The 27793-nt window shown below is 25.0% G+C and overlaps 1 protein-coding gene across 4 annotated transcripts; it reads left to right on the top strand.

Moving 5' to 3' along the window:
• Nucleotides 1-279: 279 nt before the first annotated feature.
• LOC128957718 (myocyte-specific enhancer factor 2C-like) lies at nt 280-23775 on the top strand. Of its 4 annotated transcripts, none has more exons than XM_054303525.1 (10): nt 280-843; nt 14498-14638; nt 20181-20453; nt 21136-21339; nt 21708-21872; nt 22287-22476; nt 22634-22860; nt 22938-23037; nt 23139-23247; nt 23355-23775. In XM_054303525.1, exons 3-10 carry the CDS (start codon nt 20400-20402, stop codon nt 23653-23655), a joined length of 1350 nt encoding a protein of 449 aa, XP_054159500.1. In that variant the 5' UTR covers nt 280-843; nt 14498-14638; nt 20181-20399; the 3' UTR covers nt 23656-23775. The 4 variants fall into 4 exon arrangements, with proteins under 4 accessions (XP_054159500.1, XP_054159502.1, XP_054159501.1 ...); XM_054303527.1 differs by having other exon boundaries at nt 281-843; nt 22287-22449; XM_054303526.1 differs by having other exon boundaries at nt 281-843; nt 23139-23241.
• Nucleotides 23776-27793: the final 4018 nt, after the last annotated feature.

Genomic DNA, 27793 nt, shown 5'->3' with positions numbered 1-27793 from the left:
GACAAATTGGATTCAATCGCTTCTGTAGTTTTATAACAACAATACACACACACACACACACACACACACACACACACACACACACACATACATACATACATACATACACACAGTGTGTATGTGTGTTGGGAACCGATCTCTTCGCGGCTAAAGACGTATGCGAATGACGTGTATTGGTTTCTATGGTTTAGACCTCCTTTTACTGCCTCAACAACACATATACTTTGCCATCCATTTCAAAGAATCGCACGATTCGTAATAATAATACTAATAATAAATAAATAAATAAAGCGCTCATATGTTATGTGATATTTCTGGTCATCAAATTTTTGTTGTGTGTGTGTTTGGACATTGACTATCACTAAAGTATCCTTAAAAAAAATTTTAAGACTTTTTAAAAAAAAAATTGTTTGTTAATTATTATATGATTAATAAAAATAATTCAAAGTCTATACTAACTGCATGTAATATGTATGTGTGTCTATGTCTATGTCTATGTGTATATACAACTGTGTGACAATGTTTGGTGAGATCCCAGTCAATGGGCGGCAACATTGAGAGAGCTAATACATACTGAACATTGAAGTGCTGGTTGTGTTTATGTATAAACTCTAACTCTCTCTCTATTTTAATACATACCGTATATCTTGCATTGAAAAAAAAGCATAGCCCGTCATATCGTGTATAATGTATATTCCTAGTGCTGCTGTTATTATTATATCTGCCTGTGCTGTGCTTATGTTGTGCCTGTGTAGTAGTGCATAGTTAGTAGTGTTGGTTGTATATATTGAAGGCACTGGTGGTTGTTTTAATATTACTGGTGGATGTTTCCTAAAATAACTGGTAAGTTATGTTCTATTTTTAAACCGGTCAACAAAAATAGATTTCCCATTTCATTCATACATACATACATACATATATACATACATATATATAGACAATATTATATTTATATATTTATTTATTATATGAGGATAAAGAGGTACATCACTTATGATTACAGGTTTATTAGTGTCGAAACCAAATCAGTCAACAAATTTATTATTATTATTATTGAGATGTTTATTGAAAATGTATAAACATTTTATTCCTCCTCAAAATGTCTTAATTTTCAATAATAATTTTATTTTATATATATTTATTTATTGTGGTTGATGTTGTTGAATAAATACAGTATTAATTATTATTATTATTATTTTGTTGTATTTGATTGCTATATAATTTTTTTTTATATATTAAACATACTCTAATGTTTATACAGTATTTTTATTTTATTTACTAATTCTCTATCAAAAATATTAGTGATATCATTGCCAATGCTGAACATTATTTAATTTTTTTTTATATACACTATTATTTTGAACAATAATTGCTGATTTTTGAACTGTATATGTGTTTTCAATTTTCAATTAATTAATTAATTAATTAATGTTGTTATTATTATTAAAAAATTTCCATCATGGTTGTTTAATAATAATGTTAAATGCAATTTATTATATTACAATGTAAATTATTAATAATGATAATTTAAATTTAAATTACATGCTATTATAACCAGTGTTGGTGTGTGTGTGTGTGTGTTGTAATGTATATTATGTTTATAAAGTCATGCTATTTGAGTGCAATCAAAATAAATATAATGATAATTGTAATAATATTTAGTGAATGTTATAGTTTAATCTTTATGCTGTATATACATTTATATTTCATTTATTATAATGTTATCGTTATCATATATATATATATATATATATATATATATATATATATATATATATATATATATATATATATATATATATAAAGTATATATAAATTATAATAAATACAGTGTCGATGCGTTTATATATGTTGTCCAATAATTAACTGAATTCATATCAAATGTTTTTCTCATAATTTTATCAATTCTCTCTCTCTCTCTCTCTCTCTCTCTCTCTATGTCTGTCTTATCTTTCTCGGTGTTTAAAGTGATAAATAGCTGACAAAACAGTTATTAAATTTATTAGTATATAAATATACTGTATATAAATATAAATATATAAATTTTCTCATATTTTTTTGTTGTTGCAAATTAATTGGGAAAATAGAGAGTTTATTTACAAATATAATATTTTGAAATTTTTGTTTTATTATTATTATTCGTACATATCATGTATAATGAAAGTATAATGAAATCAATTTGCAAAAAAATGTTTAAACAAAAAATATTTTACATGATTTTTGGAGAGAGAAAGATAGCTATTCATTCATGTGGTAAGCATTTCAATACATGTATTTGAATTAAATGTTATGTTTTGATAGGAGTCTTAATATTATTAATATAGTTGAGACACACACACACACACACACACACACACACACACACACACACACACACACACACACACACACACACACACAGTATAAAACAAAAATTGATTTCAATGCAAACTTGTTTACTCATTGTATCTCTAATAATATTATTATTATTAATAATTCACTTTAATTTCAAGTATATTTGCTGTACTTCTCTGTCCTTCATCTATCGTGTATTTTATCAAATATTTTTGAGAGAGAGAGAGAGAGAGAATGTTTACTACTAATCAAAAATCCAAAAAAATTTAAATCTCTTTTAAATCTCATAAATAAATTTTAAATTAATATAAATTTTTAAATTAATAGAAAATTTTATTACTTATATTATATTATAGAAAAATCATAGCTAAAAAAATCTGAAATATAATTTACAAATTTTTAGACCATATTTTTTTAGATAGTCTTATTCACGTAAAAAAAATCAAAGTATAAAATATAAAGATATGATTGGTTATGATTTTTGTTGTTGTGTTGTGTTGTTGTCACTGGCCTTATATATATTGTATATCTATTTATTTCATAAAAATAGCTGCACATATGTGTATGCCTATCAATTGATTATTATTATTATTATTATTATATTTTTATGTATGTATATAACATTTGGTGAGGACAGGTGTTGTCCACTGGGTCTCTCCTTTAATAAAAGAGAGATTTTTGTTTACTCCACACTCAAAAACTCTCAAATATGCTTTCTCTCTCTCTCTCTCTCTCTCTCTCTCTCTCTTTTATTTTTTCCTTTAAAATTATTGAGAAAAAAGGGATATACCTTAAAAGATATAAAAGTATATAGCTCCGTGCACTAGTAGTATATTTATTTATATATATATATATAAACCATACCTAGACTATTATTGTTGTTACTTTTTGTCGCTTTCTATTATAAGTATTACTACACCTACGACTCCCACTGTCTACTACTACTACTACTACAACAACTACTACTACTATTACTGTCACTCACTATTTTTGCATATATGTCATACATGTCGCGGCGGCAATTATAGCCCCTACTATAGCCACCCTGTATTCCACAATATCTCCCGGTGCCAGTAGTGTCCACAATGTCAATGCCTACCTGAAACAAGTATACTCTCCCCTTCCCCCCCCTCCCCAAGTAAATAGCTTTCACTATCCACAAAGAGATCGTTTTTTTTCTAGTGAATCAATAAAATATGTGCCGATAGTTATACTGTAATAGTAATAGCAGCAGTAGTATTGATGGTAATAATATTGGACAATATATATATATATATATATAGGGGACACATACATACATACAGTATACACAAAAATAATTGTCTTGTATTGAACACACAGTATTGCACTACTAATTGCTAGCAAAAAAAAAGAAAGAAAGAAGTTTTGTCTCTATATCTCTGGTGTATATATATATATATATGATATATAAATCGCCTGCAAAAACATTTAAGACAACATATATGGACCCCCAATAAAAATGAAACAACTTTCAAGGAAAACTTTTTCCATACATTTATTGGTTTTTTTTATTAAATAAATTTTATTTCAAAAATTTTAAGGGAAACTATATTTTTGTTGTCTATGTTTTTTTTCTCTGTGTTTAGCAATCTATTAGCAAACAATACCACAGACACACAGAGAAAAAAATTGTTTTCGCAAAAATTTATGAATAATTTTCAAATAAATTCAAAATGTTTAGACAATCTATTAGACTATATGTGGTTATTATTATTATTACTGTTATACAAATACTACTACTAATAATAATAATTTTTATTAGTATTAATATTAATATAACTCACTAACAAACTCATGATAAAAGCATTTTTTTTAAAATATTAAACATTAAAATATCAATAGGTTTAAGTCATTAGTGATGTCATACTAAATAAATTTATTAATTTTTCAATTTGATATTCATGTGAAACTCATTGTGTCATACAGTATGATATTTGCCATATCAGTCAAATTGTAAATAAAAAATATTACTGATTTATATAAAATATAAAATAAATAAATAAATTATAATAATGTTTTGCTAATGAATCAGTTTAGAGTAGTTATCAATTTAATTGATAATAATAGTAATTTATATATATACTACATTGTTTAAATTTAGTATCAGTGTTATTTTTAACTAAAAAAAGAGCTAATTATACCTTATTTATTTTTGTATGTTATAAAAAACCATATATATATATAAATATAGTATATACTATAGTATAAATATATATATATATTAAAATGCCATATTTGATAGAATCATGATTATGTATAAATATAATATTATTTTTCCAAATGTTATTTTTTAAAATTTTATATCAAATATTGCAATTTATTGAATATATTCATAAATAAAATAAACATTTGAGATTATAATAATTTTTGTTTAGAGGTCAACATTTTCAACAACAAAAAAAATATAATGCTAACTATAAAATAAATTTCATCAGGATCATTTATTATTATTATTATTATTAAAATGCACCTATTAATTACCAATCAAATTGACAATTTTTTTGAAATTGTAATCAAAATAATAATAATAATAATATTAATGATCATAATTATATTTCTTAAGCATATAAATTAACAAATTATTATTAGATTTACGATTTCTTAATGATATTAAAAAATAGTGTATACATGATATATAATGGCATATACTATAGACTATAGTATAGAGTATAATAAATAATTATTGGAAAATTTTATACTAATACTGTAAAACAAAAATTAATGACTAGTATTTAGTAAATATTTAATAATCATTGTTATAATTGTTGTTATAATATTTTATATCATGTGCAACTATAAGTTAATAATACTGTATATATATAAAATTTATATACCTTTATTATATTATATATATATATATATATATATATAATATTTATATATTGTATATAAATTATTTTATATATATATATATTGAGTGAGTACTAGGTTTATAACAATATATATATAAATATATATACTGTATATATAAGTTAATTCAATAAAATATGTCAGTAGTGATATTTACTAAATGGCATATACTATACATGTATTGTACAATACTATTAAATTAATATACATTACAGTGTAGTTAAGTTATTGGACACACTATAAATGCATAGCACTAGATGTCAGTGAGCACTTGGATATTGTGTTAAATTGAAAAATTGTACCTGTATATATTATATTATAATAACAGTATATTCTAATATATTTAGTATTGAGTATCAAATTTAAATTAAATTGTACACAATGTGGTATAATATATATATATTAATTAATTAATTATTAAAAAAAATATTTGAAATTATTATTATCAAAATTGATGATGTTGGTATAGCTATATGATGTTTAATAAAATGTTTGTATTCAACAATACTAGAGGGTTTCACTTACTATATATACTAAATTTATTTTACTACATTATTACTTTGTTAGCTAGCTTGTCAAATCTAAATGTGCAGGCTAAAACATTTGTATAAATGTCAACACACGCACATACACATATATATATTATATTACATAGTACATTTAATAAAATATATTTTTTTTTAAAAATAAAAAGTCAATTTGTACGCTATTTTTATTTTTTTCCTTATATACTGTATATTACTGTATTTTGTACTAATATGACTTTATATTATATTATAAAAATTTTTTATTAAGTCAATTGAATTACTTCAGAGACAATTTTATAGTGTATATTAATATACTGTGTATATACAGTATATACTGTAGTATACCAGTATATACATGTAGTAAAAATCAAATAATATATAAATTTTTACATTGTAAAACATTTTTTCATTTTTATGTAATTTTTTTTAATGTAGTCTATTTGAAAATACAATACCGATACATAAATTGCTAAGAAAATTAAATTAGCTTTTATACACTATAGTATTATTATTATTATTAGTTTTAGTTGTTATTAGTTTGAATTTAATCAATACATTATTTTATGATAATATTAATAACAAATATGCTATTAATACCGTATTATCTAAAGTATTATATATTTTTTTACTAATTGCGCTTATTTACTATAATATAACAACAATATACTCTATTTACTTTATAAATATAATATATATATATATATATATAATGTATATTACAATATTTTTATATAAATATGATATGAATTTTATGTTTTTTACCTTAAAAAGCATTATTTGATAAATCATTTTATAAAACGAGTGGCGAAAAAAACGAGTTAATAAAACAAATATATATATAAAATAAAAAAATTATTTTTTTCTGTCATTTCACCACTAGATTTGTTTCAAAGATTTTAGTTCCTCTAATGAAAACAATAACAATAAAAATACAAAATCATAAATAATTAGACATTTTGGCCATTACTGTCTAATTTATTAAAAAAATAAAAATCATATGTTAAACTTTTTTGTTGTCAAGGTCCTTTTAATGTTAGGCATTATTATTATTAAGCAATATTTTAATTAATTAATATTATGTTATATAATTATTAATCAATATTTTTTCGTTTATTAGTTATTTATTATATGCAAGTTATTAGCTAATTAGTAAAAAAATTTAAATTTTAAATCTCTAATATAACAATTTTTTTTATAGATAAGTTAATTAATTTATAGTGCAAAAACTATTAGTGATAATTAATCTAAAATTTAAATATATAATTTAAAATTATATAAATCTAATAATAATAATAAATACACAGTATATATAATAAATATAATTTATTGCTAAAATATAATTATGTTTGAGAATATAACATATTTAAGTAAAAATATTATATAATTTTCATAGCAAACATTACAATTTACTTTAATATATATAAATTAATACATTAATTGTTAATTTTTTAACAATAAAAATGTGTTTTATTAAGTAATCAAAATACATATTTGCTCACTTGTATCTATGATTTAATTATATAATATTATATATTGTTTAATATTGTATTATAGTTTATTTAAAACTCTAATGATGATATTATTATTATAATTCAATGTTATAGTTTTTATTTTGTTGTTGTTGTTGTTGAGATAATATATATATATATAATCCGAGACAATAAAATAATTGTCTAATGTTTATATTGTAATATATTGTAATAAATGTGTATTGATTTAATTTGAAGAACACATATAAATATTTATAACAAATATATCATTTAATAGATTAAATATTCATATATGTTTTATAAATGATTATTGCATATAAATTTATAATGTATATGTATGATATTATACCTTTCCTGTTAAACAAACAAACAAATAAAAAAAATTTCTTTAAAAAAATATTAATGGACTTCCTCTAAAAAATTGTTTTTTAATTAAATGTAAAGTACTGTACAATAATTTTGTTGTTGTTGTTGTAGTAGTTGAAAAAATAAACTAATTTTTGTGTGTTGTATAAAAACCGTTTATTTTAAATGCAAATAATCTATCTTACAATTGAATTTATAAAATAAAAAAAATTTACTTATTTATTGTACAGTATATTATTTGATGTATATATGAAAAATTATGGCAAATATAAATGATACAGCATATATATATATATAATGTGTGTCCCCTCCTAAAAAAATGTTGTGCATTATTTTGCAATAATAATTTGTTATAGAAAATTACAGGAAATCTATCGCTAGTATTCAGTACACTAGTATTATATTATATGATATAATAGACAAAAATATTATATCATATAAGGCTTAGCATAATTGTGTTTTCTATCATTTATTAGTTGCAAATGAAAATAAAATTTATTTTTACATTCAAAAGACTTCTTTTACTTTTTTTTCTTGATTATAAATTTAATTATAATTTGTGGCCAATAATACTAATAATAATTATTAATATTATGTTTTAGTATTATTATTATTATTTATGAATAAGTGAATCACAAGAAATCAATGACGAAAAATGCATTGATATATATATGACTAAAAATTATACATAACTTTTCTCTCTCTCTCTCTCTCTCTCTCTCTCTCTCTCTCTCTCTCTCTCTCTCTCTCTGATGAATACAAGTAAACAACGATAGAAAGAGAGAATATTCTGTGCAATTGACTATTATATAAACAGATCGCTATGGCTATGGCTATAATCAGTGTACACTTATAGTTAGTCAGTCATTCAGAGTATAGTTCCCTATTGAAGCCAACAGTGCCTCTCCTTATTGAAACTCCTATTGACATAGGAGTTGAATTTGATTTTTATGTTTTGCGTCATATATATCGTTAGTCTAACGTCACACAAGATAACCAAAAATAGCACAGTTTCCCTGTGATTGCTGTTATAGTTATTCCTCCTTTAAAAACACTACTATCCACTTACATATGCTTCATCTCTCTCTCTCTCTCTCTCTCTCTCTCTCTCTCTCTCTCTCTCTCTCTCTCTCTCTCTCTCTCTCTCTCTCTCTCTCTGACATATACTTCATAAACTATGATTACTACCACTATCTACTTAACAGCAAAAAAAACTATATGTCTCAAACTGTTATATACTCACTCTAAAACACACACCAAAAAAATCACTAAATTTCACACTATTTACTGGACTATCATTTATTCTTTATACAATATCATCAATATGTATATACATATAAAGCCGCACCCTTTCAACAAAATACTATGAATTTATAAACTAAATAAGGCTAATATCAAACACACACACATACACACAAAATAACTTATTGTATTATTCACTAAACTTAACACAACTAATATTACTACAATAACAACATACAGTACATACATATAGGAAAAAATCATAGTTTTTTATGTTATAGAGTTGTATATTATTCATGAAAATATTTATGAGATCACTCTTTAAGGTTTACACTCTTATATCAATATATATACTAAAAAAAAGTTATCGACATTATTATTAATAAGCATAGGAAATATTTATAATAATAATAATAATATTAATAACAATTTTTGACACTATTTATCTCAACACTTATAGAGTTTATTATATATTTATTAGTTGATGTCTCAGTTTTATATATCGTATATATAAATGTGAATCTTAGATAATATGCTACAAATAAATGATTATTTATATGCCTAGCAAGTGAAAATATACATTATATAAGTTATATATAAATATATATATATATATATATATATACTGAATATTCTGTAATATATATATAAAGTATTATTGTTACGAATCGGTGTGTTTTCACTGATTCTGTGTTTAGATTTTTTGTGTTAATTTTGGAGCAAAAGAGTCTAAATCTAATGCTGTTATTATTATAACTGTATTATTATTATTATAAACACAGTATTAACCCATAGTTTTTATTATAACAGTTTTAACAGTTAGTATATATTTGACTGCCAACCAGTTATTTTTAAACTGACCTCTTCTCTCTCTCTCTCACTCACTCACTCACTCACTCACCCACTAACTACTGAACCACTATATACTATCATTTAATTCATATAAGTTATTAATACCCCCGCGACACTCAACAACAACAAAAAATACTACTAGTATTTATAAATATAGTATATTATTATATATTTATATAATAAATATATATATAAACAAATATACAAAACTGTTATATACACATGTCATTCTAGATTTGTGTATTATATATATTGTTATTTTTATTTTTGTTGTTTTATTTATCATTATCATTATTATTGTATATTATTTATTATTGTTGTGATATTATTGTTAGTCTAATGAATATATATCCAAGAATATGGTGACAATAATGAAAGTCTCAAATTATATAATGGCATCTATTGTATGACATTGTCATGTAATCAATTTTTGAAGGGGTATTTGTTACTCATTATTGTTGTTTTTTTTTATTTTTAAATTTTTGTTGTATAGTACTGTGTATTTTTAGGACATTTTTCTATTAACATATTAATAGAGATTTAATAATTAATTAAATGTTTTTAATTATATGTTATTCAACACTAATTATTTTCCATTTTAATTAATAATCATTTTTATAATATATAGTATATACTGTAAAATATATATCTTAGTATTGTATACAATATACCGTATTATAATCATATATTAACTTATATATATTATATATCAATATATATTAATTACACACTCAGTGTGTTTTATTTGAATACATTTTTTTCAAAATTTCGTAATCAAATTTTTTTTTATATACTTTAGTTTTTAAAATTTTTTAACATACACTACACCCAGTAATGTATAGTACAGTACAGTATAAGTTAAAAGTATATGTACGGTACGTGTAAACAAATAGTAATGCCATTTAAGATTTTTTTTTCTATTTGTTGCGTGTTTTGAAGTGATCTTTAAAATTGTGGAACAGTTGGATGAGATGTTAGGAAAGAGAGAGAGAGAGAAAGTAAGAGAAAGAAAGAGAGAGAGAATTTTGAAGTACATGGAAGACAGGGCTGTTTTGGAAAAGGGAATGTTAGCTCTCAGATAACTTTCAGAGAGAGAGAGAGAGAGAGAGAGAGAGAGAGAGAGAGAGAGAGAGAGAGAGAGAGAGAGAGGATGATGTGTTGCTGCACAGGGATGTGAATAATGCGCGCCTTTCAACTAAATTGGCGAATATTCTGGCGCTTTGCCATACATTTCCCATCTTTTCCAAAATGTTTTTGCCTATCATTTGTTTGTCTCTTTTATGAATCTCTTTTTTTTATCAAACATTTAATTTACTTTACGTTTAAAGTTGTCTTTTTTGTATTTTGTGACTACAATTAATATATTAAATATTTTGCTTATATATACACTATGGAAAAAAGGGCAAACAATTTTGCACTTTTACTATACATTAACATTATTAACTGTATTAGTACTGTATAATATTATAACACTATTTAAGCAATTTTTTTTAGGAAAATCCACTGAAAATTATTAACATTTAAAATACAGTAATTATTAGTATTTAAACATTTTTTTAGATGTTTAACAATAATATTAGTTTTAATTATGCTTTCTCAAGCTAATTTACTTTTACACACACACACACAAAATATAATATTTAGATAACAATTTAGTCTACAATTTTTATTATTACAATTTCAAATATATTATTCATAAAACTTTAAGAATTTTTTGTTTGTTTATATGTAGTAAAATGATCTAAAAGAAAATCTCTCTCTCTCTCTCTCTCTCTCTCTCTCTCTCTTTGAGGTTTTGTCCCAATATTTATGATGTTTTTTTTGTTAGTTTGTTTGTGTGTTTATTTGAAATTTACATTTGATTTGATATGAATTGAAATAAACACCATAACAATAAAAAACTGATTGCAACTCTAAATATATAATAGATTTACAACTTTTTATTTGAGGTGATTGTCGATTACTATTATTATTGTCGTCGACTACTATAATACTACTATTATTATTACTACTACTACTACTTCTACTTTCTAATAAAAAAAACCGCTACTAATAAAACATTTCAATCATCTAACTATTATTACTGTATTATTATTATTATTGTGTCGTTTTTTAAAAATGTCTAGACTAGGGATATGGCGTAAATCACGCGTACATTTGCCTAACAAAATGTTGACAAATACTTTATATCAAAAAAAATTAAAAAAAATAAGTTATATAAAAAACAAACTAATAGTGTGTTCCCTTTTTTTTGATGTAATAGAGTGTCTAGGTTGAATATATATATCTAAGTGTGCGTGTGTTAATAAAAAAGGAAATGGGTTAATTTGTTAGCATTCATAGCCCATAGACCCCTAAGAGGACCTAGATGATCAATTGAATGAATGAATGAATAGACCCACTGTATTATATTGTATTATATATATAGTGATTTGCCAGTATATTTAAAATGTATATATCTATTCACACCAGTGCGTGGCACGCGCTGCACGTGCTAACACAGAGGGACCTCATGTCTCATTTATATGGGCTCGTTCCTCTCCCCCTATACCGGTGCTCTTTAAAAGTGAGTGTGTGTGTGTGTGTGAATGTGAGAGAGTGGGACAAAAAAAAGTAGACTTTCCCCTCATATATATATACAATATCTACATATATTCACTTTTATGAATAAACATCTCTACTTTAATGATGACTTTTTTAACGCTTCAATCAGTTTTGAAGTTTTTTTGGCAAAAAAATAAATAAAATAAAATAGTTTTGTTGTTGTTATTGCTATTGAGCCAAACTTTTTTTTTGTTTTCATCATTTAAAAATTTTGTTTGACGAGAGAGAGAGAGGAGATAATAGTTTATCTTTAATCAGTATATTTTTCTCTATATTGCATATTCAATACACAACAATACAAAATAAACCAATACCAATACTATACAAACAATTGCATTCAATGTCTCAATATATATAAATATTGAAAAACAAAAGAAAATGTTGAGATATATTATATAAGTTTTCCCAAAAAAATAAGATTTAGACAACATCTGGACCACAATCCGTGGCATTTAGTAAATTATATTATAGTAAACATGTTTTGTTGGCTTTTAAAACTATAACATTTAATTTTTTTAAATTTTATTTTACATTACCATCACTTGTGTGTGTGTGTGTGTGTGTGCAGTATATAATGAGAGTATGTTTTATGACTCTATCAATGATATAATGATTGATTAGTTTAAAGAGAGAGAGAGAGAGAGAGAATGAAAACTATTTTATTAATCGATTAATAATATTCAGCAAAAATTTTTGTTTGAAAACTCTTTTTCATTTGTTTTGACAAACTCTAGTGTAAAACTCAAAAAGTCTATTAATTCAAGATTGTAGTGAAAAAAAGAGAGAGAGAGAGATTGGAGTGAGAACTACAGTGATATAACTATACAATTAAGTAATGGGCAAACAATTGAGATGATATGGGTATGGGGTATGAGATATGGTATCTCTCTTTCTCTCTTATAGTCCCAGCCCTATAACTATAAGTGCAGAGCAAATGTGGTACCGATTTCCTGTGGAGTCTGTATGACGCGTGCCGTTCGTACGCTATGTGCCCATCCATTAGAGATAGTAATATATATATATATATGACTTAAGCACTTGTCATGTCTTTCATGTCGGTTCCACCGTCTTGTACTGTACTGTACTCTTGCTGTTGCTCTTCAAAGAGGGGATACTGTAGTAGTAGTAGTGTATAGATGAGTGAATAGCAATAGTAGTAGTAGTAGTATTAGTACTGTAGTTATGTGCTGTAACTGTTGTCTCATAGATAATGGGACATCCCATACGAGTGAGTTGATGCATGAGATTCATCGAGAAAGAGATAAAGAGAGAGAGAGAGAGAGAGAGAGAGAGAGAGAGAGAGATATCTTTAGAGATATATGGTGTGTATGTGTGGTGCAGTTGGTGTATTAGCTCTATGTGATGGGTGAATATGTATGTATGTATGGGTACTGATGCTGATAGTTGATGGGCTGCTGCTCTGTGCTGGGGCTTGTGCTCTGCGCTCTCTTGTCTGTGCCGTACACTCTTATATTGATATATATATATCAAGCGATACCATATAAGGCAAAGAGACGACACGATCGCATCCCTAGGCCTGGTATGTCATCATCATCTTAAATGCCTGCCTTTCTATCGCATCCTTGTAGTAGTTTTGAAGAAAAATCAGTTTTTGGGGTTCTTTGCCAACAAACAAAAATCTGGTGGTGACCTGACAGCAGCTTCAGTGTGCACACCGATTGGCTGCGTTAGGGCTGTGCTGGTCTCTGACGTCGTCGACAACTCTCATGCAACGAGTCTGTTGAGTCTCTCTCTCTCTCTCTCTCTCTCTCACTCACTCACTCACTCACTCACTCACTCTCATATGAGCTAATTCTCGATACATACATACATACACACTCACTCACTCACTCGCTATTACTGACTATTGCTGTAATACCAGAGCAACTCCAGAGTGAGAGAAATGCATACATACACTCACACACACAACACAACTATCTTTACGTTACTAAAGATATCTATGTTTTATAAAAAGTTTTATATCACTGTTTAAGAAGTGCCTCTCATATATATATACAGTATATATTAGACATACATATTATTATACATTTATATATATATATCATACTCTCAGTGTGCCTCACAAAATAGCATCTCATGTATCCATTGAATTTCCAATGAAAAATACATCACACATCTCATCTCATCATTGATTATATATATTTATATTTATATATAGTTTTGTCTCTTTTATTTTTATGACCTAAACAGTGCTCCATCTCATCCATACAAACACAAGAGTTGATTAATATATATTTTTTGCATAAAACTTATCGAAAAAGACGGGGAAACAAAACAAATTGATATAATAATAATAATAATCTTCCGTTTGGTTATAATTATGCTTTTAAGGTAAGCAATCATATTTAGATTTTATTTATTGTTTTTTACTAAATAATTATATTTATAATAATATTATTATTATTGTGTGTATATATTATACAGTACTACATATATATATTATAAAAATGTTTAATTATTATATATATATTATATATCTATATTTGTGGTGATATACCATTTGACTCCTGCGCTTTAATCAGTTATTTATATAAAACATTTGTCATCAATTATATATATATGTTCATCACACAAGTAATATCTATATCTATATATATATATTATATACGTATATATATACAGTTATATACTGTATATATATATATATATATATATATATATTGATTATCACCATAGCATATCCTCACTATTTGATTATCATTTATTTATTTCACTGATAACTATCAGTCTTTACCATATGTGGTACATGTATTAAAATGCAAACGTCAAAAATTATTTTTTTTCTCTCAAATTTAAATAATTTTTATTAAAGAAAATTTTTAATTATTTAAAAAAAATCATAATTTATAAATTAGGAACATAAATGAAATGCTATGATTTATAATTTTATTATTTATAAGTTATAATTTTACCTAATATAATATGATATATGTTTTACTACCGTATTCATATATTTTTTAATTTATATATACGTATATCTATATTACACACATAGCATAACATATATTTTATTAACTGTATATATATATATATATATAAATTTAATTTAAGTGCAATAACTTTTTAGTTATGAATACAATAGTAGTGTTTATATTGTATTGTTATTATTATTATTACTTCAGAGATGCTATATGTATGTTAATTATGATTTAGAAATTATAATTAATTGCAAAACTGTCTTAATTGGTGACTGAAATTTTTATAACTGTATGTGAAAACAGTTGAGAGAAAAAAAAGAGATGTGTCATAAACTTTATATATTATTGTATTGTATTGTATATAAGCTTATGATTTAAAAGGGGGTATAATAATAAAGAAATAAAATAATTTCATTTTGAAAACCGTCAGTGAATGTATTCAATAATAATAATAATAATAATATTGAGACTATTATTATATACAGTTTATAATTACGGACCTATTATTTATGTAGAATATAAACTCAATTTCTTATTCACATATCATGCGATGCTTTAACCCTTAAAAAAGTAGTATTTAGTAGTAGTAGTAGTAGTTGTTGTTATAGTAAAATGTAGTGTTAGTGGACTGGTATTATAAAAATTGAGTGAATGTGTTTCTCTCTACATATATGTTGTTTTTCTTATATATATATATATCTTATTAAATATGTGTGTGCGTGAGAGAGAGAGAGAGAGTCAGCAAAATTGATGGCCAGAGGCATTAACCCATATATCTATATGTTTAAGTCGTTTAAGTAAAACTACATACTAAACAAGCAGTTAAGAGAGAGAGAGAGAGAGAGAGAGAGAGAGAGAGAGAGAGAGAGAATTTTGAAAATTGGGTTATTCTGGTGAAGACAGGCATCAACGACCTGTGCTGAGGTTGGTGTCCGCTATCTAAGCAGTATTATTAGTATTATTATCATTACTATTACTAACATTATATTATATATATGTGCAGTGAAATGCATGTTTGTGGCAAATATGGCAAAAAGCACTTATCAGCGACAAGTGTGTGTATGTATGTGTGTGTGTGTGTGTACTGTATGTAGGCCAGGGTTGGACAAGGTCATCATCGGACAGCCCCAAATCGAGGCCAATGTCCTCTCAGTTACCAGTGTGTGCTCATACTGTTTCAGATCCATTAATAATAATAATAATATTATTATGATATGAATAGTAGGTAGAGTTAAATACACTTTACTCTCGCAGTGATAGTTTAATACTCTTTATATAAAAACAATACAATATACCATTGCTTAGTACATATACAGAGAGTATATATACCAATACAATAATACAATACAATAGAAAAGGTAGTGTAAAACTTGTAAAATGAAATAAGCATTTCTTTCTCATTGACATGTTTTTCATGACTACTATAGCTATAATAATAATAATAATATTAATACTAATAATAATAATACTAAATAATAAAAAGAGCTTTTTGTCATTTCATTAAACTCAGTGGTGAATCACAAGATATTTCAAATTTATATATAAGACTTTACTTTACTATTAAAACAAAATGCTTCTCTCTCTCTCTCTCTCTCTCTCTCTCTCTCTCTCTCTCTCTCTCTCTCTCTCTCTCTTAAAGATAAATAATTGAGATTTGGGATTCACATATAATAATTGAATGACAAGCAGCTGCTAGACATCAGATATGCCGCTTCCTGCCTAAAACTGAAGAGCCACCACAGCTCACAGCTCCCTATCCTATCCTATCCTTTCCCTATTCCTTAAAGTCAATGCCTTCCCTTTTCCTCCATTGCCTCCTTTTTTTCTCTGCCATATCCTTCACAATTATTACAGCATTTTACACACTCTACGGGCTCTCAGTTATCTTCTCGCCATTTAATAATTTAATAGTAATAGTAGTATTAGTCCAATAAGTCTCTCTCTCTCAAAAAAAAATTTAAAAGTCACACATAAATGACTTACATAGTGTATAAAAAATCACTCATCTTTTAGATAAGTAAATTAAAATAAGTGTTGGATTATATTATATATATTGTAGTTTCGTATGACTTTAATCTCAATTTCATTCACCAAAATAAATATTCCCAAAGAATGAAATCTTTATTTTGTTGAAAGATATGTGAGTATAGAGTAGTAAGATATGGGATACATTTGGTCGGTTAGGTTATGGGTATGGCATAGGAGAGAAAGAGAGAGAGAGAGAGAGAGAGAGAGAGAATCCGGTGCCTCAATCATCAGGGAGTCATCAAAATCTGAATTTTTCCTCTATATAGCTATCGTATCGTATGAATTGTCTTTTTTTCCTTATAATATGATTACTTACTTATAAAATGTTAATTGGATTCATCTGTGAACTTGTCCTCATTATCTCATTATTTATTTATCTCTTATTATTATTATTTTTAAAAAAATTTGCCAATTGTTATGTTTAACTACTACTACTACTACAGCATATGAACGGTACTACTCCCTAAATATCTGTACAAATACTGTATGAAATAAATAAATAAAATATCTCTTCAATGCATTATATTTAAAAAAAACATCAAATAATTTTTATTTTAAGGGTTACAACCAAACACAATATAATAAAAAAAGGTATTATAAGTGGGAGAGAGAGAGAGAGAGAGAGAGAGAGACGGAAAAAACTTCTGTCATATTTTTTCAATACTTTGAAAATTTATGTTTGCATTGAATGGATTGGCAATTGTTTTGCTTTGTTTTTATTGTTGTTGTTTTTTGATTTTTTTATTTATCGCACATTTGTTTCAGTCTAAACATCAAAAATCATTTATTATTAATATAAACCAATATGTATTACTGGAGTCAAGTCAATCAGTTATATATTTTTAACGGGTTGTTGTTGTTGTTGTTGTTGTATGTGTCATATGATTAATAATTATTAATTGTTTTGCTTGATATAATAATAATAGCAACAAAAAAAATAACAATAAATTATACTAATCATGTTGAACTATTAAATTTTACAATTGTTTTGTTTTTATAATTGACTTTAAATTATTAAGTTATTAACTAAAATATTTAATTAATATATAATTTTTAGCTAGCGGAAAAAATATTATTGTTTAATTATGGTTTTTACTTTAATAAAAAAATTTTTTTTCTTAGATTCACTTGTAAATATTTTAGAAATATTTTTAACTATTTTTAAAAATATATATACAGTATTAGTTTGTTTGTTGTTTTAGTATTTTTAAGTTTAAACATTTTCAAACTATGCATAGTATAAGTAATATTTGATTTAACTATTAGAAAATTATTGCAATCTATATATTTTTTTAAAAAATTATACAGTATTAATGTATATTAAGATTTTTGCACTTTTATATTTTACTATACATGTGATCTATTGGGGGAAAAACTTTAGAAATCATCCACAAAAAAAATTAACAAAACTTTTGATTCACTATTTTGACTGCAAGGTGTAGATAGACTAGTATTTAATGTATTTTTACCTAAAAAAAATTTATTAACAAAAAAAACTATGATTTGATTTCAATTTTGGTGATATTATCGGTCAACTAACTATACTACTAAAAATCACTCGGAAAAATAACAAGCGTTGAATTGAATTGAATTGAATTTAATTTTATTTCAATGCATTTTTTTTAGTATACAATTGTATGTGTGTTTTGATTTTCTCGCTGACTGTCTTTTTTCATTATTATTATTATCACTAATTCAGTGAACCCTAAAAGTTTTTGAAGAAAAAAAAAACTAAATAATTTTTTTTATATAACAATCGATTGTTTAGTTTTTTGCTGATATAATTAGTGATGTGCTGGTCCGATACGGTGATAGGGACTGGTAAGAAAGGGAACGGTATGTGTATGTGTGTGTGTGTACTGTGCAAAGGTATGCATTTGGTGTGTGTTTTGGTGATTCCCACGCGAATCCTTAACGCAATGAATATCTTCAAATGGTATTAAATGTGTGTTAAGTCTAGTGTGTCGTTGCGCTAAAACATAGCCACAGTGAGTGAGTGAGTGAGAGAGAGAGAGAGAGAGAGAGAGAGAGCACAGGTACACCACATGTATGTATAAAAATGGTTTCAGACTACAAATATATATAGATATACACCTGAATAATATTGTGAACACCTTAGCGTATACCTTAGCGATCGGTTTTGTGGTATTCTTCAATAGTACAGTATGTATATACGGTACTGTATATAGCACTGGTATGAAAGAGAGATAAGTGTGCAGCAAAAAGAAGCTGACCTCACCATTAGGTCAATGATCTGTAATTAAGGTTAAGATGGAAAAAGAGCACTAACTTTAATAGCAATACAACTAACTATTATTATTCAGTGTAATACCGCTACCAATAGGATCAGTGCCTCTCTCTCTCTCTCTCTCTCTCTCTCTCTCTCTCTCTCTCTCTCTCTCTCTCTCTCTCTCTCTCTCTCTCTCTTAGCTCTTGTGCTACTAATTTGATTCATTCAAAGCTCTCAATTCAACAAAAGTCATGAAAAGAAGAAATGTCTTGAAGTGAAAACTCTTCATAAAGTTTTTAACCACAATCTATGACAACAACTCACGTGTGACACTAATATTATACAACTTTTTCTTACATATATATATATACAGTATATAATATATATAGTATATATAAAACAATTTTTATTGCTTTTTCTGATTTTGTTGTTTTATTTTCATAATATAAAATACAGCACTAAATAATGCATTCACTGAACAGTGATTTCCTTTTTTCTCCACTCTTTCTCCCAAAAAAAAAAAGTTTTATTCAATCATTCATTTCTCCAAAAAAATCATATATATATAGTACTGTACTGATACACACACACACACACACACACACACACACACACACATAGATCTACATAATGAATGGACTATTATATGGGCAAAACATTAATCCTTTATATATATTTTTTTATTTTATTTAAACAGAGACTACTAATATCCAGAAAACATTTGTCGACAACAATAATAATAATACAATAACAACAACAACAAAAACCCAATAGAAAACAGGTGGCATTTCAACAACAACACAAAAATCCACCTATTATTTTGTATTATTACAACTATTATCATCACATTTTTTGGTAGCACTTTATTTGCGCGGTGATAATTGACGGAAGAGTGGCTACCATTAAGCACAGAGCAATGGGGAGGAAAAAGATTCAAATCTCTCGCATCACCGATGAAAGGAACAGACAGGTAAAGTACATCACAGAAGAAACACAAAAAAAAATATATTTAAAAAAGGAAAGGGATGGCAATGAATGGGAAATGGATTGAATCCAATACATACACACATATATATACTGTACATACACTCTCACAGATAGATAGCAAAAATCATATGTTTTTTTTTAAAGAGATTTGTATACACGAAAAAAAATCTTAGAAAGAAATTGTTTTTTTGTTGCTTTTCTCTTAATTTTTTAATATTAATGTCAAAAACCTTTTTCATTCATTCATTGAGTCAGTCATTCATTCATTGATTTAACTTATATATGATATATAGTTTAACTATGTATTAGATCGAGACGAGTGATGTTTTATTATTATTTAATTTTATATTTATTATCAAATGATGAGAACAATTGCTATAAGTGTTTTTAAAAAAAAAATAATTTCAAATATGATGTGAAATAATAGTATGTAATACATAGATAGATAGACAGACAACCGTTATATACAACCAACGAAAAAAATGAGGATTTAGTTGTAGTATTAGTATTACTATTATTATTATTATTCATAAATTCATTTTGATTGCAAGTGTATGTATGTAAGTGTATATATATGTATACCTAAGTGATTGAAAAACCTGATAATAACTACATTTTGTTATTTATTCAAAAAACTAAAAAAACTGCTTTATTTGGCTCTTTAGGTCACATTCACTAAAAGAAAGTTTGGTTTAATGAAAAAGGCTTACGAGCTGTCGGTTCTCTGTGACTGCGAGATAGCATTAATAATCTTCAACAGCACCAACAAGTTATTCCAATACGCGAGCACCGACATGGATAAGGTGCTGCTCAAGTACACCGAGTACAATGAACCCCATGAAAGTAGGACAAACAGCGATATCGTTGAGGTTATTAGACCTTAAGTATTATTATTATTTCAATAGTATATATATACAGTATATATATATATATATATGCTGTATGTATGTATGACATGACATACACTTAACTAAACTATAAAGTTTTTGTTTTGTTTTGTTTTTTTTTTGATATGAAAAAAGACAATCCACTTAAATAGAGTTATAATAAACTTTTTAAAATATTTATGAGTTAAGAGAGAGAGAGAGAGAGAGAGAGAGAGAGAGAGAGAGAGAGAGAGAGAGAGATCATAAAACTTTTAATATTTAAAAAATTTTGTGTTTCATTTTTTTCTCTACTATCTTTCGGCTACCCGTCCTCCATATGACCACCATTTCAAAAACAACAACAACAACAGGCACTAAACAAGAAGGAACACAAGGGTTCCAATGGCTGCGACAGTCCCGAACCGGACGACTCCCAGTACACACTGACGCCGAGAACCGAAGCGAAATACAATAAAATCAATGAAGAGTTTGAGCTAATGATGCAGAGGAATGCCGCACACATTAATGGCAATAGAGTTAGTGACACCTAAAACATTGAAAACAATATAATATAATATAATATATAAAACATACCAAAACAATATACCCTAACATACCTTTCCCCAGTCTAGTTATCACCTCTATTATAGTTTTTTTTTTGAAAAAAATACATTATATTAGATTTTATTACTTTAATTATCAATTATTTTTTTGTTTGTTGGTAATTGTGTTGCACAATATGTTTTGTGTGTTTGTATAACTAATCATTATATCAAACACTGTTATATTAATAGTATTAGTAATAATCATAATAACCGTTTTTTATAATAAAAAAAATTATTTGCTCCCTCTCTCCCAACACAACACAAAGCATATATATATATTAATTGTTATAATAATTTATTAAATTTATATTTTTGTTATTATCATTATTATAATTATTATTATAGTCGACGCCGACATCAGGATTGACACAATCTTCCGGAATATCACCCATTCCCGTAACATTACCCATGAACTCTTCGCCATACGGGCCCCAGGATTCTAGTCTATTGCAAACCACCCAACTATCACCTCATTCTTCATGTGTCAGTCCCCGACCCAGTTCTTCAAGTAATGAATCAGTCGATTTAAATGATTGTACTTTAAATTAATTTTTTTTACCATTTTTTTCAATGAATCAAATTATTTGTAGTACAAAAGCAAAAAATAATACTAATTTATTGAATTTATTTTTTTATTTTTTTTTTGTTGAAATTTATTACCCAAAAAAAACAAACAAACAAACAAATAACAGACGCAATGCTTGATATGACAAATCCGGCCGCAAATACCAATGGCTATCATCGCTCGTGCTCTCCGTCGGGAATGTCGGGCAGCAGTTCACCAAATTTGGTGGTCAACAACAACAATGTCAAACAGGTTCATGCGGTCAAAACATCAAATGGCACATCAGGTGTCAATAATAATAATAATAATAATCGAGGAATGAGAATCGTTATGTCTAATTCACACAATAATTTAGTTAGTATTTTAGACAATTTATTTTTATTAAAAAACAACTAATTTTTAATTTTATTTATTAATTTTCAAATATATAGTCACCGAGAAATGGTGTAATAGGGAATCCAGCAATCTCTGTGGCCACTACTATACCCGGTATGGCTGGCTATCCGTCCTCTTTAGGCTCCTTCGGTTCCAGTATGTGTCCTATTGCTATATAAATAATAAATTAATTAAAATATAATTTTAATTAAATATTTGTATTATTATAATTTATTTATTTATTTTGTTACATCTAGATGAATTTCAAATAAATTCGGAGCTAGCACTGGCCGGTTTTAATTCACCCGGCATACTTCATAACTGGTCTCAACACTCACTTACCGGTTTAACGCATGGAAGGTATGGGTGCGCACAAATTTTTTTTGACCCTTTAATTAATTAATTAATTACCGTAATTGACAAATGGTGTTAATTTTTTTATTTATTTATTTATTATATATTAATTTAATTAGCGCGTCAACGCCCGGCAACGCAGGTCTTCCCCACTTATCTGTCAGTAGTAGTACACCCCCGCCCTCATCATCGCCACTATCGATAAAAGTGAAAAGCGAACCAATATCGCCGCCGCGTGACGGTTCCCACGGTAATCTGGGTCCTCTACAGAGGCCACCGTCGAGCACAACCGGTCATCTATCGCCGGGACATCCATTGACACCATCGACATCATCGTCACCCGACCCATCCGGCAGTTCCGATTACGAGGGACCCATCCAGAAGCGGATCCGAGTGACGGCCGATGGATGGTCTGCTTAACGCTAACCATACATACATACATACAAACAAACGACACACAAATTTTCAAATTGTCGATCATTTTTCTTGAAATTAAGAGAAAAAACTAAATAATTAATAATTAATAATAATAATGAATATATATATAAATATATTATATCAAAGTTTTTCATAATAATAACTTCTTGAAGACATCAAATCTAATCTAATCGACTGATTTGTTGTTTTTTGAACTATAGCTGAGAAAAACTGATTGTTGTTATTATTAATTAATAATAATAATACAAAAATGACTTTTTTTTTGATAAAAAAAATTGCAATCAGTTCCTCATAACTAAACACAAACAGACAGACACACAAAATACACAGATTATTATAATAATATGTATGTAATGTAAAGAAATTAATTAATTAATGAATTAATATTTAAGTAATTTTTATGTTTGTTAAAGAAGTGATTTTTTGATTGTTATAAATCAGATATTTGTATCCGAAAAAAAAATTTGGGATACAATTCAAGTGATAGAGAGTCCACACAATTTATAATAATAATAGTAATAGTAATGATAATAATAATAATAATAAACATTAATTAAAAACATAATAATAATAATAACGAAGAAATACTGAAAAAATTTTATTAATAATTGTGACAAATGATGGCTAAGATAGTAGTAGTAGTAGTAATAGTAGTCGTGCTCTCAGATGAAAATGAGCTGATTTTGATGATGAACTACTACTACTAGTTATGTATTATACATGTATATCGTATTCCCGATTAGTTTTTTATAAATCATAAGAAAAAAATTAAATTGAAGACAAATATGAAGAAAAATTTTTGGCTGCCTTTCAAACCATCAGTATATATATATATATTATAATATATATATATAATTATGAAAACACTTCCAGTGTTGTGACACATGAAATCTCATTTGATAATGCCTTTACAAATAATAATAAGTAATATCATCCTTAAAATAATAACTGATAATAAAGTGAAGGTGTTTTGTAATTTCGTTTTTCTTCTTCTTCTTCTCTCTGAACGCATTGACCATCGATGACATACACCATCTTTAACAGATGTATTGTCTTGAATAGGAGAGCCAATTAACCAACTAAACCAACCAAACCGATCGCTCACATCTATTAATGAGGACCAACCAAGTGTTTGACAACAGTATATCTATATTTAAAAAAAAAGACAAAAACTCACGGATACATACTCTTACACAAACACACACACCATTACAGTTGCCTTTTATTTAATTTATATTAATTAATATTATATATATATATAATGATTGTAATTAAATTGTTTTTTGATTATCTAATTGTTACACACATAGAGAGTTGTTTAAGAAATATTGATATATTGATATTATATATACCGTATATATACAGTATATCCGATCACTTTGTAATCGTTAACTGTTTTTTCTATTAATGTGCTAATTGTTAAATATTTAAAAACAAAACAAAATCATATATTAATATCATTTTTATTTGTCAATTATATTTGTACTAGTTTATATAATATGTTATATATATATATATATATATATATATATATATATATAATATACAATCCATTATTAGCCATCTTATATAATGTAATTACAACTATTTATATATACATATATATAATGGATAACATCATTTTTAATGGCCTTTTTTATTAATATTATATTATTACTATAATATGAATAATATAATATAATATTATACGAAATTGATAATATGTGACCAACAAAAACAACAATAACAACAAATTGTTAACAACTTTATACTGTATATTAATATAATTAATGACAAACACATTATTATTGTTATTATAAGACACTAAAAAAACCGACAAAACTAAACACTTATAAATATATATATATATATATATATATCATAAATATAATATTTAATTATATTATATAATATATATATATATAATTGGGATAATTAGTGAGATTTTCTTCCTAGTGAAATTAGTGATTACAAAAAAATAATAATTAATTAATTAAATGCCAATAGTTTAGGTGTGTTTTTACAAACAAAAAAAAAACTAATCAAATGCTTATACCGTGTATTTATAATAATTGAATTTTCACTATTATTATTATTATTATTATTATTACGACAAAATAAGTTTAGTAGTAAACAATGATTACAATTATTATTAAGATAAATAAATAAATAAATAAATTAGAAAAAACACATTAAGTGCCACATCTGTTGAAAATTTTAAAGATCTATTTAATATTATTATTATTATTATTATAAATATATATATAATTGACAATTACTTAAACAAAATCTTGTCATGGTCATCATTTCTACATATTTTTAATTATTGAAAATATTTATATATATATATAATTTTAAATTTTTTAAATTTTGAATGCTTAGTTAAAAATTGATAATATCTTTACATCATTTTATATCTCTATTATTAATTTAGTTATTTATGACAGTATTATACCATAAATAATATAATTGATATTCAGATTAAAAAATAATTATTAATTACTTAATTAAGTACAATATATATATATATATATAAATTGTTGAATGCTTTTAAATTATTATTGTTAACTATTTGTTTACCACAGAAAATATAATAGCTAAAACAATTATTTTTTAGACAATTTAAATATTATCGTAAATAATTTTTCAGTATATATATATATATTGATATATAAAGTTTATTATTATTATTATTATTATTACAAATATTATGAGATATTTTTTTTTTAAAGTCACCATTAAATAACACACAATTAATAGTTCAAAAAACTAATATTTAATTAAATGATAAATACATTTATGTTATATATATATAAATTTGTCGTTTGATAATTATAAGCTTGAAACGAGCAATTTGGGCTTAAATCAAAAAAAATAATTTATTAATTGTGTACCTGGATACTCTCTGTTATTACCACAATTATATTGATAAATAATTATTATTAGTAAATAAATAAATATATAAATAGATTAATTATATTTGATCATTACATACATACACCACATAGACATAGACACACAAAAACACATACATACAGTACTTATAAATCATTAAATATTATTAATTAATTATTATTGTATTATAATTATTGTTAGATGTATTTTATTTCATATTATTATTATAATTATTATATTAACTATTTGTGTGATTTTTTTTCGAAAAAAAACAAATGTTTTTTTTTAAAAATAGGATATCTAATCAATTATATATAAAATAATATATTTGATTTAATATTGATGTCTATCTCTATATCTCTATAACTATATTCTCTTTATCATTGATAAAATATTATATACTTTTTGTAGTTTCATATTGTTTTTTGAATCCATAATATTTTTTCCTTTATATTATTATTATATAAAAATCTAACACAACTTTTTTTGTCAAACAATTTTCATGTTAAATAATTGTCATTATTTTAGTAATTTTATTCATCAAAAAATTCATTGAATCAAAAACAAACAAAGAGTCCATTTGACATAATATTATATAATTTCATATAAATCTATATATATATATATATGATATCAGATTTTTAGAGCAATTTGTGCAGTGATTATTGAAATATTATTATTATTACATATATATATATATATATATATAGAAATTGTTGAATTTTCAGCTAAATTAATTGATATATATATATATATATTAAAGAAAATACAAATTTATTTTCATCTTTGAGTTGTATAAATGAAAAAAATAAATGTTATATATTTTAAATTTATCGACAAAAGTAAAATAAAATAAAAAGTCTTTATATATAAGATTGTTGAGTTAACTAATTAAATATATTAAAACAAAAAAAACAAATGAGAAATATTATTATAATTTGTTAAACAAATTTAAAAGAAATTATAACATTTATTTAAAATACACATAAATGTCTTTTATTTTCAAACTTTGAAAACAAAAATTAATTTTTGTCACAAAACAAAACAATTTATTATTATTGTTTTTTTCAATTAGACAGTCTTGTATTTAAAAACATTACACTAAAAATGTTTTTAAAATAAAAATAGGCTGAGTTTGATATAAAGGCAGCTTATAATTGAATTAAATTAATTAATTAATATATATATATAAATATATAGTTTGTTGGAGTTTGTTTTCCCCCTTAAATTTTAATTTGTATATATT

The sequence above is a fragment of the Oppia nitens genome, unplaced genomic scaffold (genome assembly GCF_028296485.1).
Source record: "Oppia nitens isolate AA-2021 unplaced genomic scaffold, nextdenovo-longstitch-racon4-pilon3 scaffold3_pilon_pilon_pilon, whole genome shotgun sequence".
NCBI classification, from domain to species: Eukaryota; Metazoa; Arthropoda; class Arachnida; order Sarcoptiformes; family Oppiidae; genus Oppia; species Oppia nitens.
This window is presented reverse-complemented; position numbering and strand designations above follow the sequence as displayed.

What these genes read in the sequence shown, in the direction of transcription:
- LOC128957718 (XM_054303525.1), top strand. Translation starts at nt 20,400, where the DNA reads ATGGGGAGGAAAAAGATTCAAATCTCTCGCATCACCGATGAAAGGAAC. An exon ending in CCGATGAAAGGAACAGACAG is followed by an intron (nt 20,454 to 21,135) that starts GTAAAGTACATC and finishes TTGGCTCTTTAG; the next exon opens with GTCACATTCACTAAAAGAAA. An exon ending in TTAACGCATGGAAGGTATGG is followed by an intron (nt 23,248 to 23,354) that starts GTGCGCACAAAT and finishes TAATTTAATTAG; the next exon opens with CGCGTCAACGCCCGGCAACG.